The sequence below is a fragment of the Lytechinus variegatus genome, chromosome 2, assembly GCF_018143015.1.
Source record: "Lytechinus variegatus isolate NC3 chromosome 2, Lvar_3.0, whole genome shotgun sequence".
Taxonomy (NCBI): Eukaryota; Metazoa; Echinodermata; class Echinoidea; order Temnopleuroida; family Toxopneustidae; genus Lytechinus; species Lytechinus variegatus.
In genome coordinates, this window is record NC_054741.1 from 13,832,278 (window position 1) to 13,851,665 (window position 19,388).

Consider the following 19,388-nt stretch of genomic DNA (forward strand, 5'->3'; position numbering starts at 1 on the left):
AATATATATTTTCTGTCATATACATTAACGATCTTGTTCCCCAGACCCCAGGGCGGTTGAGGGACGGGGCTCTGCGAATCAACGTGTTACCTTGCCAACCCACGAATTAATAGGATACAACAACATACATAATTGATTGCGAACAATAGAAAAAGCATTTCAGCTTTATTACTAGCTGCCAGGTAATTATAATTTCTTATCGAGGCATCAAACATAAGCTAATGCTACTTAAAGGTCAAGTCCACTCCAAAAAAAATATTGATTTGAATAAATAGAGAAAAATCAAACTAACATAACGCTGAAAATCTCATCAAAATCGGATGTAAAATAAGAGAAAGTTGTGTCATTTTAAAGTTTCGCTTATTTTCGTAAACTGTGATATGCACAACTCAGTGACATGCAAATGATTCAGTCGATGATGTCCACCACTCACTATTTCTTTTGTTTTTTATTGTTGAATTATTCAATATTTCATTTTGTACAAATTGACAATAAGGACCAACTTGACTGAACCATATATAGTATTAAACAATGCTAATTCCACGTGGATTTGATCGTCGTTTCACTTGACAATGAGGAGAAAACTAGAATATTTCATATAATAAAATACAAAAGGAATAGTGAGTGGATGACGTCATCAGTCTCCTCATTTGCATACCGACCAGGATGTGCAAATAACTGTTTTGTGAAATTAAGCTAAACTTTAAAATGTCATAACTTTCTTAATTTGTATCCTATTTCAATGAATTTTTTTTTAAGGACAAGTCCACCCCAACAAAAAGTTCATTTGAATAAAAGGAGAAAAATCCTACGAGCATAACACTGAAAATTTCATCAAAATTTCACAAAAGAGTTATATGCACATCCTGATCGGTACGCAAATGAGGGGACTGATATCACCCCTCATTATTTCTTTTTTATTCTACTATCTGAAATATTCTGATTTTCTCCCCTTGTCATGTGAAATCGAGTTTTATTCCTCCCTGAACATGTGGAATTATATTGTTTAACTTTATGTGGTTCAGTCCAGTTTTATTTTATTGTCAATTCTGTAAAATTTGAAATATTGCATAATTAAAAAAACTATTGAATCATGGACATCATCAACTCTCGCATTTGAATATTATTGAGTTGTGCATATAACTCTTTTGAGAAAAATAAGCAAAACTCTGAAATGTCACAACTTTCTTATTTTACATCAGATTTTGATTCAGATATAGAGTCAAGTGACTGAATTAACCACTGCACCACAAATCCTTCATTAAATATGTTTTTTTTTCTTAAACCCACAACTCCTTCATTAAATATGTTTTTTTCTTAAACCCCCTCTCTACTAAAGTTTACTGAAAATAATATTGTCAATGTAAAAGTATTATACCAAAACTTGCATGAAAAGTTCGCTCCTTGGCGGAACAATAATTTAAAGGAGATAAGGGTAGTCAAAAATCTTTGAGTCACCCTTTTTCAGTTCCCATGAATAATGACCACCTCAGCCAGTGACATTTAACTGAATCTGCCACTTTCAAGATAATAAACGATACATGCAGACGGTAAACTAATCTTGAACGAAAACTAGATCAACTGTAACACTACAAGAAGGAATGAATAAAAAATAAAATACTGCATAATAGCGAATCAAAATTAATGTTACATTGATTTTCGACGAGCCCGCTGGCAGTTAGGAGTGAAAGCAAATTTGTCGACTCATTGGTTCAATATTTCCCAAGTCAATTGCCTTCTTTTACAGGCTACGAAACAATGAGGTCATGTTTGTAACAACCTTTTGCTTGCTTTCAATCTTTTTCCCCAAACTTTATTGCGCATGCTCCGAACATTAAACTTTGTTTTGCCTTTTTTCTGGCAGACACTCTTTATTCATAATTCATATCCAAGCGCGCCATGTTAAAAAGAAAGATGAACGGAAAAAAGGCGTGAAGTGTTGACAGCCGGTGTATAGTCTGTTTATCTTCCAAGTTTAACAGGATAGTTTTAAAAATCGTTTAGGCACGAAAAGTCAAGTTATGCGAGAGAGATGGCGACATCACCATGGGCATGATGAGCGATAGATAATTACAGACCGCTTGTTTGCTCGGTTACCTCATCCATCTCTCACAGTTTTTTATTCGATCGCAGAGGTTCTATTCGGCCTAAAAACATAATCACCTTTTCTTAAAGCTCATCGACATGGAAGCGAACTTCTCAACAATGAATACCACAATGCCAAATTATGGCTTCAAGATTCTCGCTTTTGCTGTCGCCACCGTTTTCGCAATTTTCGCTTTAAACTCAACCTTTATTAGAATTAGTTATAACAAGAAGAGTTTAGACCACGTTGGTGTACATCAAGAATCTGAATGGTCTGGGAAGCAAGAATTACATTCGAAACACAAGGATTTTTTGAAAAATGGCAGAGAGAAAAGAGCCATCACGACCCCAGGGACTCCTCATGTCTTCACTGCCGCAGAACAGCAGAACTTGGTGGATTGGCACAATGACTACCGTCGACAAGTTTCGCCCGAAGCTTCTAACATGGAATACATGGTAAGGACAGATTTGATATCATGTTTTCATTTCAAATGATTCGATCAGGCACAAATTTTTTTATGTATGTATGTTCGGGGAGGGGGCACAGGGGCATAAAGTTGTACCATTTATCCCGTCATGGGTCCCCTTATTGTCTAACGTTCCTTTAGGTAGTGAGGAGGAGAATGAATCCGCATTTTGGCAATGAGAACTCCAATTTCTTTCCCCTTTCAAATATTACACAAATATTTTGCCAGACGGATTAGATAGATCACCCCCACCAGGCGGAACTCATTATGAAATTCGACCATTGAAGCCTCCAGCCCCCCGTCTGGTGATTCTTGATTCGTTCTCTTTTTAAAAAAAAAAATGTGATTTTATATCCTCACTATTTCCTCACTCCCAGTGATGGAGAAAATTCTAAATTCAGGTTTTTACACAATCAGATAACCTTTTCAATTGAATCTTGACAAATTCAGATCCTTTCTTAGAGGGTCTACGTGTTTTACTTTCTGCAAAGTTGCTGTAATTATTTATTTTCGGTTTTACTATATTTTTTAATATTGAAATAAATGTTACGGAAGAAAGTTAATGGTTAAGTTGAATTTGACGTTCAATACAGTGGAGCGTTGTGGCCCAGTGGATTAGTCTCCGGACTATGAAACAGAGGGTCGTGGGTTCGAATCCCAACCATTTCGTAATTTCCTTCAGCAAGAAATTGATCCACAATGTGCTGCACTCAACCCAGGTGAGGTGAATGGGTACCTGGCAGGAATTTATTCCTTGAAACCCGGCGCGCGTAACAGCTGCACTGCTAAAGCCAGGGTAATTATGCTGCATACTGTAGAGCGCTTAGAGACTTCTGACAAAGTAAGTATTAAGCGCTATATAAGCAAGTATAATTACAGACTTGAATAAGAAGCCAGAGTTTCACTTTCTAAATTTATTTTCGACTGGGATTGAACTATATACGTGTAGTTTTATGTGCGTATTATTCTGTAGCCGCCGCAAATAATGTAAGTGACAAAGGTATATATATAAAAAATCTGTCACCAGTTATTAAGTGCTTTGTCGTATGCATTAGTCAAAGGATAAGAGGCTAAACGGAGTAGACAAGAACGTGTCAATATTACACCACTCTTTACAAGTGTTTCGCTTGTTAAAACTCCCTCGTGTGAAACTTTATCTGTATGGCCTTTAACTTGTAAATACAGTGCGTATCAAAAAAAAGTTTACACTTTGAAAATTAAAAAATATACAACATGTGGGTAATTTTTCTCCCAGATAATTTTGGGTTTGGGTCTCATCTATCTAATGCAAGTTAAAGTTTTGACATTGAGTGAACAATGACCATTGTCGTAAAGCTCGCAGAAATTTTTTTTACGCAGAAATGCTCGTTTTCACGCTGTGTAAAGGGGAAAGGGCGAAATCAAACTTATCCTGCGAAACATTTCTCCACCATTTCCCTTGCACTTTTAGTCAATTGAAATTAAACGGATACATTCAAGCATTTTGTAACAATTTCGCCACCAAAATTGAAATTTCAACACTTGGTAAGCACAACCTTTACCCTTTTTGTGCATTTTGTCACTAAGTTTGTATCATTTAAAGTGGGTTTATATTTCATTTTTCATTTAATAATTGTTTCTCCACACTTTTATTAAGCTTGAAAAGGATTAACAAAATGAAAATGAAGCCTAAGCCATTTTATGTAAATCACATCTCAATGTAAAGCAAATATCGTCACGATGGCCTCGGTGTGTGGGGGAGTGGGGAGGGGCGCAATGCACTCTTCGAAGTGTTTTTGGCAAGGAAACAAGTTTTAAAAATGTGAAATATATCATCGAATCAATAGCTAAATTCCTCGTGTTCCTCATGAATAAGGTTATTCGCATAACTATTTCAGAGTTCTGCGCAAATCATTTTTCACTAACTTTTCAAAAGTAAGTGGTGCTCATTGAAGCGGAAATATTTTTCGACAGTTATATCGTCATTTACTTAAGTGGATCAGTACCAATGTTAAAATGTGGAAAAATCTTCAGGATTTTACTAAATATAAGATTTTACAGGATTTTTTCTGAGTGTAAATTTTTTTTGATATACTGTATATATATATATATATATATACGCACTGTATAGAAGGGAGATATCTGTATGACTTAATTCATAGATTTACTATCGTAAACGTGCATCATCCTCGAAGAAGAAGAATTTCTGAAGGCTTTAATACGAACAATTATTGTTTAAGTTTTGGTTGGTGGCAAAATATATATCTTCATTTATACCTCCTCCCGAGGTGGGTGGAAGCTGGAGCCATCATGTTTTCAGTCCGTCCGTCTGCGACGGTCCACGTCTGCGTTTTCAGGTGAAAATATCGACGTCTTATACTTAGAGTTTTGACAGATCTGATAAAAAAATTAGCCATGGAAATCTATCAGTGTCTTAATTCTTCTTATAGGAAATTTACCCACTCTCCGTTTTGAAACATGAAGAGAGACTGGTAGGGACATAATCCCTTGCTTCGGGAAGGGGGACATCATATAATTCTCCCACCTCCCACTTCGGGTACAGAATTAACCCCTTGTACTTGTGAGAGCTTGTAATAATGCTGCTCGTTATAATGGAAATCCTTTCCAAAAAGGCTTTGATAGCACTTTTGGCTTGATTTCTGCAACATGGTGCACCATCACAGGCCTATTTTCGATAACAAACACTATGAAAAACTCCCTACCCTGGAAGGAGCAGCCACACTCGCTCAGTGACCCCATCGTTCAGAAGCTGATGATGCCCATGGCGACTGAGCCTGTTGATCAGAACATTTGATTCTGATCCTGCTGATTAGATCATACGGACTGAATCCCGTTGGTCATTATCAGATAATGTTGTTATGATCCTGCTGATCAGATCGAATTGATCCGGTCCTGTTTATCAGATCATAGATCATATTGATCTCATCATTTTGTTCAGATTATGGTGATCGAATCCTGTTGATCAAATAATATTGTCTGATCATGTTGATCAAATCATATTGATCTGACCCTGTTTATCAGATCATAATTCATTATTGATCATTGTGTTCAGATTATATTGATCTCAGCCTGGAGTTCAGATCATATTGATCTGAACCTGGTGATCAGATCATATTGACCTGAGCATGGTGATCAGATCATTTTGATGTGAACCTGATGATCAGGTCATATTGATCTGAGCCGGGTGATCAGATCATATTGATCTGAGCCGGGTGATCAGATCATATTGATCTGAGCCTGGTGGTCAGATCATATTGACCTGTTAACAGATTCTTTGTATCTTAAGCTATCGTTCAGATCATAATTCCTGAGCCTGTTAACAGATTCTTGAATTTAAGCCTGTTTTTCAGATCATATTGAACTGAGTCTGTTGATCAAATTCTTTTTTTCTTAACATTTTGTTTAGATCATATTGACCTGAGTCTGTTGATCAGATTCTTTGTATCTTAACATGTTGATTAGATCTGTATTTCAGCCTGTTGATCAGATCTGTATCTCAACCTGTTGATCAGATCATAATATTGACCTGAGCCTGCTTATCAGATTCTTTGTATCTTAACCCGTTGATCAGATCATACTGACCTGAGCCTATTGATCAGATCCTCTGTATCTGAGCTTGTAGATCAGATCACACTGACCTGATTTTATTCAAATACTTCAGTTAAAACAGAGACAAGACCAATGTGTTGCTGTAACGTTTTATTATTATTCTTTTCAGACTTGGAATGATGAGCTGGCAACATGGGCCCAGGAGTGGACAGACTCGTGTTACTACGAGCACGGTTTCCCTGCCGCAGCCGATAATGAAAAGATTGGTCAGAACCTTTGGCGTGGGTTTGTAGCATCACTTCCCGATGGCTCTGGTCCCCTAAGTAGCTGGTGGGACGAATGGCAATGGTACGACTATGAGACGAACACGTGCCTACCGGACAAGATATGCGGTCACTATACACAGGTGAGCAACCTTTTTGGGAAAATTACAGTCTCATGGAGGGGATGGGGGAGGGGAGGTAGTAAAGGCATAACAAAACATCACAGGAACACGTTTTTTGTTTTCCAGATTTTTGTTAGGCTGTAAGATAGGCTGTGTTTCTCTCAATTTTCCTTGTTTCTTTGTTTGTTTTCGAGAACCGACTTGACGTTGGTGCAGAACCTCTAAAACTGCCTGCCCGTGTGTGTCATTTGTCTGTCAAAAATGAGTTTGTGTCATCTCTTTTCATTTCTGTTGTAGTTGGTATGGGATACCTCATATCAAGTCGGATGTGGGAGGAGTTTCTGTGCGGAAGGTTATGATGATACCTTGAACTTCACCAATAACTACATTGTTGCTTGCAATTACCGTGAACAGTAAGTATTTTGATTAATCGTAGGCCATCCTATATCAAAAGGGATTCTAGGAAATCATAAACGATATTATTGTCAGTGCATAAAACTAATGATTGATAACAATTAGTTATGAAGATTCGAAGAAAGACGGGGAAATTAATTAATGGCTGTATAAAATCTCCAAACATTTCATTCGAAACTTGAAGATGTTATGGCTAGCTCTATACAAGTCACTTCAATTTACTTCAGTTGAATTCAAGAGGATATTACGAAGAGAAATAAATAACCATGAGGAAAAATTAAGTTACATTTATCATGGACACTAACACTAACAATGATTATGATTATCCCTAATGCCCTTTATTGTAATTGTAAGTGATGATTTTGTTATTTCTGTTTCATTTGATATTTAAGTCTATATCATTATGCCGCCATTCTTCCCTAAACAACGCCCATATTTGTTTATTATTTCTCATCGCATCATAAATACTTATATGTTCATGCTATTTTTACGAAAGAAACGAATAATAGTCTTTCATTGCTAGGATACCCAGACTCATTTTACTTAATTTAAGAAAGCCATTAAACTGCGTTAGAGAGACAGAGTAATGAAAATTGGATTTTATGCATACTTGAAACGTGTGAGATAAGAGCGACTTGTCATCGTCTCCTTATTCTTCTTTTTTTCGGCTTTCCCGTTCACACAGCTCTCACTCATTTCAACCCCCCCCCCTTCCCCACTCCCTCTCCCTTCTTTCTCTCTCTCTAACACGAGAACCTATCGTACAATTATCATTATAATGACTAATACTGTTTGACTTGGCTAATTTCATCAAGTAAACTTTTCGGGCGTACAAATTTGAGGGAGCGGGAGATTGCGTGCGGTGGAAAATTTCTAAGACGCAAAAATATTCATCCTTTTGACATAAAGAATTAATTATATGACGGATTTTTAAATATGATATTCAGAAATTAGTATCTTATTACACACTTTTCTTTTTTCCTCCTCTGTCTTGATTTTTTTTTTTTGGGGGGGGGCATGACCCTAGGCTCCCCATCCCCATCTCCGATGATATACGTTTTGTGAAGTCTCGGATAATAACGAGGAAAAGCAATTATCTCCTTTTTCATCAAATACCTCAAAATACTTTTAATACTACTATTATCGAATTCTTCTTCTACTATACTATACTATACTATACTATACTACTACTACAACAACTGCTACTACTACTACTACTACTGCTAATTCTTCTTCTTGTTCTTCTTGTTGTTCTTCTACTGCTGCTACTACTACTACTGCTGCTGCTGCTACTTCTACTACTACTTCTATGACTATTACTACTACTTTTACTTATTCTACTACTACTACTATTATTGTTACTACTTATTACTACTACTTCAACTAAAACTATTACTACTGCTGCTCCCTGCTTTTCTGCTGCTGCTACTGTTACTAATTCTGCCACTGCTATACTTCATTTCAATGCAGCATGCACTCTACAAAATAGATATATTCAAATTTCATTTAATAAATTTTCAAGGGATATACTTTTATATTTTTTAGAATATGTATATCTTTTTTTAAATAAATATGTTACTTGAAATGACAAGATAATCACTTCTACGACATGAAAATTTTCATTTTTCATGGAAATTGTTTTTAGGGTGATGACGATTGTATTTCATTAACAAACTGATGAATGGTAAAAACTGACAATTCACATTCGATTTTTTTTTCAGAGGAAACGTGCAAGGTATTAAACCGTATGAGTCAGGAACCAGCTGTACTAGATGCACATCTGGAATTATGACATGCGACGACAAACTCTGCCGTGAGTACCTTCTACGTATACAGTCACTCTCACGAATAACCCGACTCCAAACCGAAATGTAGTTTGCTATTCGAAATATCGTAATAGCTTTAACCGGTCTAGGGGCGGTTTTGTCGGTCTGGCTGTCACAATGCATTAATGTTTTGGTGTGGTGTGTTGCGTATGGAGTCAGTGGATAGTAAACCTGTGAACTCCAAGTAACAATAGAAGAATCGCGATTACTTGGGGTATACACTAGGAAAAAAATACTTGGTAAAATTTTAACCAGCACGAGGGTGATTATGTGTCCAACCAATTTTGGGCAGTATTTTACCCAATGCGGGAAGCATATTGTCCAGTTAGGTAAAAAAATGATAATAAGCAGCAATTACCTTAGAATGGGCAAAATTTTCATCGCACTGGATAAATAAAAATGTTGGTTGGACACATGATTACCTTTATGTAGCATTTTTTACCCAGTATTGTTAATTTGTGTCATGGTCATGACAAACTAATAATGGCAGATTTTGCAGAGTTTTATTTATACTTGTGCTCGATCTTGATCATGGTGAATGGAAATGTAAAAAAAATACATGTAGCCAGTGGCGTACTGTGGGTCACGGCATGGGGGGCACCATAAAAAAATTTGAGTCACCTAGTGAGCGCGCTAAGCGCGCTCAGTTGCTATACTGACCTATATAAAAGAGATATTTTAAGGACAGTGCCATTAAACGGATATGTATCTCACTGACCAAATAATGCGAGCGCAAAGCGCGAGATGAAAATTTTTGATATATTTAGATCTAGAAAGGGACAATATAAGCAAAGTTTTGTTATTATGTTACATACCTGTCTCGCTAAACAAACAATACGAGCGCGAAGCACAAGCTGAAATTTTTGTATATATTAACCCCAAACAGGGACATTATTTTTAAGGACTATATTAAATTAGTAATCAATTAAGAGTATACTTATCTCACCATATTCATCTAATGCGAGTGCCAAGCGCATGCTGATTTTTTTGTTAGAATTATATCTAAACACATGAAGCTCTTTTTGTAGTCATTGTCTTCATGATTAACATACGCATCTCACTAATCAAATATTGCGAGCTCGAAGCGCGAGCTGAAATTTACACCTGAATAGGGGCATTCTACGGCTTGTTTGTAGGAATTCACTAAGACTCAGGGGCGGATCCAGGATTTTGAAATAGGGGGGGCGCCAGCGGCGAGGGAGCGAAGCGACCGAGCGGGGGGAGGGTGTGAAAGGGGGATACCCCCCTCCCACGGCAAGGACTTTTTCAAAAAATCATGTCCAAAAGTCGTATTTTGAGAGCACCTTTAGAAGAAAAATGCACACTTAAATTACTGTAACTTCATGAATAAAAGACACATACTGACTCATTTAGGAGCTGGTTTCCAGTCACACACCGTATAAGCGGTCATTCAAAACATACATTTGGCAAAGGATTCCTAAAATTGGCACTTGCTTGCATCGTGTGATTGAAACGTCAAATTTAAATGATACGAAACTGAGACTTGTAATCAATAAGTTCCGAATAATCCATTCTGTTTATTGTCATTTGTGTATTTACATTGTGTGTTTCAAACGAGAATTGTTTAGTCGTATGGCAACATGCATAAAATTTGGTTCTTTTTTCCCCAAAATGCACAGTAAATTGTTACAAACTACAGAAAAAACGACATCATCTTCTGGTAATCAACCTTTTCCCTCGTATTATTTTCAAATCATCTTCAATAATCCAGTCATTCTGCACAACCTCAAAGTAATATAATGCTTCTTAAGGGGATTCTCATCATTTTTATTGTTTACGTTCAAAGTCTCTCATCGCGTTGCCATCTTAACTTATGACCAGCCAGGATGAAATTGTATTTATATTTATTTTAACATAAGATAATCAATTTTTACGAAGCACTTACATCAGGGAGGGGGAAATCTGTCTTCCACCAACCTCCTTGGTCAGATGGATTTGGGTTTACGCGCATATCATCGGCAGCGATCGGGGGGGGGGGGACGGGGGACGTGTTCTCCCTCAAATATTTCGGGGGAGGTCGCCCCCCCCCTAGATTTTTAAAACTATTTTTTTTTTCGATTTTACTGGCAATTTTTTTTAAAGATATATTGTAATCAGCAACCCTATAGATTATCAAACATTAAAAATGGGGTAAGGGAGGGGGATTAATGTCACAATTTCTACTTTTTAACAATACACAATGTGTCCTCGGGACGTTTTTCCCCAGCACGAAAGTATTTTTATTCTCCCCCCACCCCACCCCCCCCCCGTCACATAAAATCTTCGCTCCTTACGCTGACATATAGCAGCCTATATACACAGCAAACGCGGAGTGGGGTCGACTGGCGGTGATTGAGAATATACAATTTTGCTCCTTGATAATTCGTTGGAATGATTGCTTCGGCGAAACTTAGTTGGGGCGCCCTGGATAATATGCCTCTGAATCTACCAGAAAGTGTAAAAGTTAGTTTACATTAAAAACAAATATGTCTGACCTATACATTTCAGTGAAAACGTACATGACCAAGGCAGAATGATAATGCTGCGCACGTGGCGCCCGATATAGGGCTTCATCTTTGAGTGAAGAATAATCTCGGGGATAGACATTATCATTCGCATCGTTGACACTTTCTCTCGCGATCTGTTACTTACAATTTACATGTATTTGCCATAAAGACGGACAAACGCATGTTACAAAAAACACAAAATTTCGGGAAAAAATTATATCCAATCCAACATCTTCACACTGGTCACTGCACTGCAACTCCCGATTACAAGTGGTGCAATTTTCCAACCAATCGACTTGCGCGCCCTGGAATTCCGGAATTTACATATTGCAATACAGTATATGACAGAGGTGCATTTGTGCGAACACAAAGGCCATGAACGTAAGTTAAAATATAGTTTTGACTAGATCTAGCCCTTGAAATTGACTACATTGTACCAATCCAGTAAATATAACCATCCAAAAAAAAAAAAAAATCCGGCGAAAATAGGGGGGGTGCGCGCCCGGGGCGCCCCCCTCTGGATCCGCCACTGAAGACCATACGTGTTTCACTGATCAAATGATTTTTTTTTTGATATTCAGATCAGAAAAAGGGATATTTTGAGGACTATTTTTTAAGGAATCCATTATGAGTATACATATCTCACCTTAGTCATCTAATGCGAGTGCCAAGCGCATGCTTATTTTGTTAGAATTACATCTAAACACATGAAGCTCTTTTTGTAGTCGTTGTAATTATGATTATCATACGCATCTCACTAATGAAACATTGCGAGAGCAAAGCGCGAGCTGAAAATATAGGAAATTCATTCCTGAAGAGGGGCATTCTAAGGCTTGTTTGTAGGAATTCACTAAGACCATACGTATTTCACTAACCAAATGATGCGAGCGCGAAGCGCGAGCTGAATTTTTTTTTACATTCAGATCAGAAAAGGGCCATTTAAAGACTGATTTTAGGAATTCATGAAGAGTAGACATATTTCACCAATCCTTTAATGCGAACGTAAGCACGGACAGGAATTTTTTTATATTAAGACCTTAAAACGGGGCGATCACTTTAAGTAGTCATGAAAAGAAGCATATGTCACAACAAAAAACAGTAATAGCTCGAACTGCAAGGAAACATATTTGGTATAAATTGACTTTGAATTGACAACGTCATGTCTCTCAAATATACTGGAAAACTATAGTATTCCGAAAAAATATTTGATTACATCTAGTTAAACAGACAATGTGTGCACCAGGAACAATGAAGCCATTGGCCCTGAGAAAATTATTTTTCATAAAGTTATGAAAGAAATGTTTATTTAAGTAATATACAGTAATATAACAAGTATCATATAAAATTAATAATTTCTTCTTTCCCATTAAGTTTCTCTTCCTTCTCCCTCTTTTTCTCCCTTTCCCCGTTTTTTTTTTGCCAGCCGATTGGGGGGCCGTAGTTACGCCACTGCATGTAGCAATGATTAGAAGGGGAAAAAAAATCTTTTTTGCAGATATCTTAAATGCTTTTTAAGTACAAAAACACGTACGTGGAAAAACACAATTTCCTTGTATCCCTGTATCTATGATTGTAACTCCAGTAACTCTGATTCAGTACATTCAATAAGTTGATAATTACTAATGTTTGGAAAGCATATCATGAATACTTCTAGTTTTAGTATACTCGTGCTCATGCCGATGCAAAACTTAATTGACCGTAGTCTACCCCATACCCGTCTTTTATTTCCCTACTGCTACATGAACACACAAAGACTCAGTGTCTTAATGACATTCATGCGATCCTCCTGCACGTATTACTAATACCTCAGTCACATCACGCCATACGGCGAGTCGAAAACAACCGTTTATTCATTTTTATTCAATCCACCTATATGTATTTAGTACAAAAAATGTTTAAATGGCTGTTTTCGACTCGCGGAACGGCTGACGTACAAAGGTGTAAACCTCGCGAAAATACCTGAAAAACAACACGCGATTCAAATGATTAATAGTTTATAATGCGCTTAGAATCCATACCCTCTCCCCTTTACTCCAATGTTTCGGCCAACGATATTTTTTATTGTAAAGGGTTTTTTATTTTCTTCAAATGAATGAAGCCAGAAGAGGATATTTAATTGTTTGTTTGATTGATTTCGTTACATTCTGCGTTTCAACAAAATACACAATACAATGATAATATGCTAAATTACAAAAGAAGTAACAAGTGTTGAAAGTTGATCATTTATAAGATCTACAATTGTACTCTTAATTTCAGTTAAAAATGTATGGAACTCAGTAAAAAAAAAACATGTAGTAAGTAAAATATCAGTATAGTCTGGTGGCTGCAGCACTTACGTATATAGATGTGGTGCTCCCCCCCCCCCCCGAATAAAAAAAAGTTTCAGCACCAGGATTAAAAAGGAAAAGGGAAGTTAAAACTGTGAAATATGATAACGTTCTCCGAATCGGTTGTCAAAATCTGTCACAAAATTAGATTTTAGAGTAGAAAGGTGAACATTTTTGCTCGCTCGCTGCTTTTTAGGCATTTTACGTCATGTCTGGACCCTAACATTTTGGATTATTACACCGCTGGGGTGTGGCAAATATGGAATTGCAACTGGTGAGGTGTACGAAAACAAAAATAAAATGAAAATCGAAACGAAAGGTGTCAAAATGTCATGTTAGAAATGAAATGTGAGCAATCGTGCCAGCTATACGAAAATCATTTAATACATTTTCCATGCAGGCACCAAAGGTAAGTAAAACAATGAAGTTTTAGGACACCCAATGTGAAAGAATGACACGATTTTATTCCTTAATAATGCAGTATCAAATTCAAATTACATATTTATTCTTAAGGCGTACCTCCCGTGGGACTCTACCTTGACAACGTATATGACAATAAAGACACAGTTTAAGGTTGCAAATTGAAGGAAAATGGGAGTATAAAGCCAGAGTCAATAGTTGCTTAGACCTCTCCAAGGAGTTATTGTCTAAAGTAAGTGTGTCAGATGCCAACAAACGAGATTAAGATCAAACACAAAAAGTCACGCGCGCATATGTTTGCACCTATATTTGAGATTCTTTTTTCGCTTTGCTTTTTCATATTCGTCTAAATTGTTATTCTGTACAAGAGTAAAGGAAAATCGATATGACATCAAAGTTAAGCAATTTTTCAAACCCTGTATCGCTGAAATCAGTCCACTTTGGGGTCAATCGTGAATTATTTTGTGAATTTCGTGAAGTTGACAATGTGACACACTTTTGGGGTCATTTTGGATGAAAATCTTTTTTAAAAAATTCAAACGTTCTGCTCCATTATGATTCATTTAATTTCCATTATGATTCATTTAATTTCAGTATCATTCCCGCGTCATGCGCTGAAGTTAAAAAAAACAATAAAAATAGAACTACCAAATAATTATTGACAGGCATGTGAGCGGCCAGGGCAATTTTTTTTGTTAATATTATTGTTATTTTTGGGGCAAGACGAGCCAAATGTGGCACAAATTTGTTCTCAATTGAACAAAGGGGCAATGTATAGTAAAGGGGAAAAAAGACCAACAACTTAGACCTTTTTTTTACTCTTTTCTCTTCTTTCCTTTTTTGGACTTGACAAATCAAGGAGGCAGGCTCCCCTGCCCCCTCTAGCGCCTCCATTGGCAGTGGAGGCGTCAGTGTTTTTTGATGGAATGAAGAAGACCCTTTTAAAAAATGTGAAGTCATTCTTTAAAAGATTTAGCATATAAATAAAACATCATCATTCCTATTCCAAGAACAATTTATTTCATTGGGAGTAATCAGTTTAGATTTATGTTCTCATTGTACTTTTTTTTGTTTTCCATTTTGGCACTTTTTGACAAAAATGTCTGCGGTCGTTCAAGCATCAGTATCATAGTTCTGACAGCTTTTCCAAAAACATAAAAAACGTATCGCTTTATTGAGATGCACATTATGCCCTGCTACACTGAACAAGTAGACGAAAACATTAATGGCATGGAAACGAGAGAAAGTGTTTCTTCGTATAAAGTAGAAGAGATCTTGGTGTCTTCAAGAATAATAGTGTCGTTGATGTTTATTAAATGAAATATTGGGCACTGGCTGCGTGCAACATAATACTCCTACAACTTTTTTGCCATATGCGAGTACAGTACTTAAAATGGGCAAACTGACATGACTGATAGAGGGTGTTTTTTTCAACAGAAACCGCTAGAGGCGGATCCAGGGGGCTCGAGGCCCCCCCCCCCCCCCCCCTCTTAGCGGAGCCAAAAAACAGAAAAAGGGAAATAAAGGAAAAAAAAAGAAAAGGAGGGAAAAGAGAGGAGTAAAAAGAAGAGGTGGAAGACGAGTGAATAAAATAAGATGAGGGGAAGACTTGGAAAATAAAAAAGATCTTTCATGTCACCATATAAATTTTATTGCTCGCTTCATATCTTGTTCAATATGGAGTTTAGAAGTCGATATACAAAACATATTTCTCCTCGGAAATTAAACTTTCATTATTTTTGTGTGATTTACAAATTGATTTTTAAAAAGTGTTCTGTAAAAATGTCAGTAATGGTCTGAATATTAACATATTCTGCTCGCGCTGCGCGTTCATAAATTTTGATTTATCGGGTACCTATCAGGTCCGATTGTCAAAACGTACCAGCTAGAGCTGCACACTCGCATTTGATTGGTTTTTAGGTATAAATCTCCATTTTTTTCGGGCTCGCATAATTTTTTTTTTGGTTATTTGTCTATCCTTGAAATGTCAAGTTTCAGGCCATAATATCATCAGAAATCTCACCCTCATTAGGCATTAATGAATAAGATATTAATTTGAAAATGTGAATTGTCCGGACATGGTGGCTCAGTGGTAGAGCGTCCGCCTCATGAACGGGAGGTCGTGGGTTCGATCCTCGCCGAGTCATACCAAAGACTTATAAAAATGGGACCTTCTGCCTTCTTGCTAGACGCTCAGCATTTAGATTGGAGAAGGGTAATAATAACATATAATGTTATGCAGGGCCCGCTGGTAGAGCAGTTTCAGCAAGTAGGAAGATAGTCATCACTTTCATATGATGACATGTCCTAAGGATGTCCCGGTCCTATGTCAAAACTAAAAGAAGTAATAATGAAAGTGCGATCCATATCTACCTCACAGTTTTCCTACAACGTGCTTGAAATATAAAGCAGAAATTGACCTTTTTCAGATCAGAATATCAAATAGTTTAAACTCGCGCTTCGCGCTCGCTTTGATTTTTCATGATAAAATTTGTACTTAGAATGCCTAGATACTAGGTCTAAATATGAAACACGCGCGCGCATGTTTATTTGAATACTCAAGTTCTCCATTTAAATCATTGTCCAGTTTCAGATCACACTGTCAAAAATTTTCTGCTCGCGCTTTGTGCTCGCATTATTAAGAGAGGAAGATCTCTTATTACTCATTATTTTCATGATTTAAAAAACATGAATAGTGTGTCCCGTTTTTAGGTCTAAATCTTGATTTTTTTTCCGCTCGCGCTTCGCGCTCGCATGAATTGTTAAGTTATATAGCTATCCTGTTCACGATAACAAAAATTGATTACAATTTTCCATTCTCTTTGTAGAAATGTCGAAATTTATCAGTTCGTGCTTGATTTATTTGATTGTTGAAATATTTAACGTTCTCATGGCTAAGTGTAAGCAGTCCTTAACAGGTACTTTTTCGATCAGTTCAGAACGTATATAAAAAATTTCTGATCGCGCTTTGCCTGAGCATTATTGATGTATGGAAGATCCCCGATTTCCTCATCCTTTTCATGATTTACAAAACATGAATAGAGTGTCTCGTTCAGTAGGTCTAAATATCGAAATTTTCCGCACGCGCTTCGCGCTCGCATCCATTGCTTACTTATATCTGTTTAAGTTACAAAAGTGCTTAAAATTTCCATTCTTTAGGTAGAAATATCAAAAAAATTTCCTTTTCACTCAGTTCATTTCTGCTCGTGCATCGCGTTCGTAGTAATTATACACATCTTTTTCATGATAACAAACATTGCCCAGAATGTTCAAATTTTAGGGAAAATACATCAATTTTAAAAAAAACCGCGCTTCGCGCTCGCATTATATAAATAAGGATTATAATATATATTTATGTTGATTTATAAGGATAAAGCTAAGAAGTGACTATAAGGACTACCCCTTCAAAGAAACCAAAAATCTCGGCAAAAATCAACTTCGAGCAGCCGATCGGGGAAAATATGGCTGAAAAGAAATTCTGGGCCCCTCTATTGGCGAAGGCTGGATCCGCCCCTGAGTGGGATATACTTATATCACAGGTTTAAAGCGACAGTGTGTCCATGGTGGAAACATGGGCCTAATGACACCGCAGATTTTGATGCAAATTGCATGATCTGGTAAATGGGAATATTTCGGATAATCCTTGAACAGATCGTAAAATCTGTGTAGTTTTAGAAAAATTATTATTCGCATATGATATACTTATTATATTATCATGCTGATGATGTGTATTCTTGTATAAAAATGAAAAATCGCAACAAAAGGTTACACAAGTATTCCCATCGTATTGATTTGATAAATGTCATGTATTATTTCAATTGTGGTTTGAATAAAATTGAGTTAGTGGAGCGGGCTTTGTAATTTTAAATGCAAACTTGGGCAAATCCAAGCATTAAATGGCCTTTAAGGCAAACAAAAATACATACGACTATATAAAAAAATCAGTAATTTGGCAATGTAGCAATTATCATTTCTTGCTTTAAAGATGACCGCCTCCCAGAATATCAAATAAGAAATTACCCCCCCCCCCCCGAAATAGGCAAATTGGTTGTATTTACACAATAAATGACATAAAATGTGGATTTTCTCGAGCTTCTTGTAACCTTAAAAAACAAAGACGTCAAAATTACGGTTGTATTAATAAGATACAAAAAGTGGGCCATGAAAGAATTCCATCAAGTCTAGTCCGTTTCCTACAACACCTGCGCGCAAATACTATTTCAATGACTTTCTCACTCGGTATGTTTGCTAGCTGGGTATCACCGACAAGAAGAGTGCAACAAACTGATTCTTAGGCGAGAATGAGGTCCAATATTGACACCCTCTATCAACACAACCTTGAGATTTTTATTTGTACCTTATTCTTTTCATTTTTTCACATTCAGGTCAATGCCAAGCTGGGGAAACAGAAGCCGGTATGTTTTCATGTAAACATCTTACCTCGTTTGATGTTTGACGACAAATGTGTATTAATGTTGATATCTAAAAAAAATCATACTTAAAAGTGTATGTATCGTAGAAGAGCGTCGAAAGCACGCATGAGGCACATCAATTTTTTTTTATAAAACTTCAACATTATTCAAGTTTCATCAAAAGTAGGTAAAATTTTCAACTTTCAATGTGGAAGAGGGTTTCGCAACCCGTTTTCTCGCCAGACATTGCATTGCAGCAATGCGTCCTTGAAAAAAGTGTGGAAGCTTGAATAATGTTATAGATGTGTTGATCTCTCCCTGAGTTTGGGTCCCTACGTTAAAGAACCGCGAAAATGTGAGATAGAATATTTAAAAACTAATATCTTGAAGAGCATGGATAGAAATATTGATTACTCGAGTTTATCATGTTTTTGAATATTACATATATATCATATATATATATATATATATATATATATATATATATATATATATGCATGTACAACAGCTTTCGGCAACTCTTTTTTATTTAAATATTGTAAAGAAATGGATGAAGAGAACAATGGTAGGCGTAGCTTAAATCAAGGTTCCCCAAAGCTATCTACCCTTTGGAAAAATTGGTGATGCCGAAAAAATGTCTCTGCCGGGAATCGAACCCGGGCCCCCAGCTTTGAACGCCGGTGCCTTAACCACTAGACCACAGAGACGGGTTAATGGCTAGGGCGAACCCAATCCGATTGACCGTTAGATAGACAGACTTTCGACACTGTACCAATTATAATTTCCTTTGTCGGGTGAAGGTGGGTTAAGAACAATGACAAGCCGCCATGCCTCAGCTGGATCAAAGCTATTGCTTCGATACAGTACATGTATGGGAGAAGAAATACAAATGTCTAAAGTTATACATGTACAACAGCTTTTGGCAACTCTTTTTTATTTAAATATTGTAAAGAAATGGATGAAGAGAACAATGGTAGGCGTAGCTTAAATCAAGGT

The 19,388-nt window shown here is 36.7% G+C and overlaps 1 protein-coding gene across 1 annotated transcript; it reads left to right on the forward strand.

Moving 5' to 3' along the window:
* The first annotated feature begins 2,184 nt into the window (after nt 1-2,184).
* Nucleotides 2,185-18,436, forward strand: LOC121409647 (peptidase inhibitor 16-like). The gene is made up of 5 exons (XM_041601557.1): nt 2,185-2,541; nt 6,271-6,507; nt 6,784-6,899; nt 8,622-8,713; nt 18,366-18,436. The coding sequence occupies exons 1-5, from the start codon at nt 2,185-2,187 to the stop codon at nt 18,434-18,436; spliced, it is 873 nt and encodes a 290-aa protein (XP_041457491.1).
* The last annotated feature ends 952 nt before the right edge of the window (nt 18,437-19,388 follow it).

Bases quoted from the DNA above. Each gene is read 5' to 3' on its own strand.
- LOC121409647 (XM_041601557.1), top strand. From the start codon at position 2,185: ATGGAAGCGAACTTCTCAACAATGAATACCACAATGCCAAATTATGGC. The intron at 6,508-6,783 runs GTGAGCAACCTT...TTTCTGTTGTAG, and splicing joins TATGCGGTCACTATACACAG to TTGGTATGGGATACCTCATA. The intron at 6,900-8,621 runs GTAAGTATTTTG...TTTTTTTTTCAG, and splicing joins GCTTGCAATTACCGTGAACA to AGGAAACGTGCAAGGTATTA.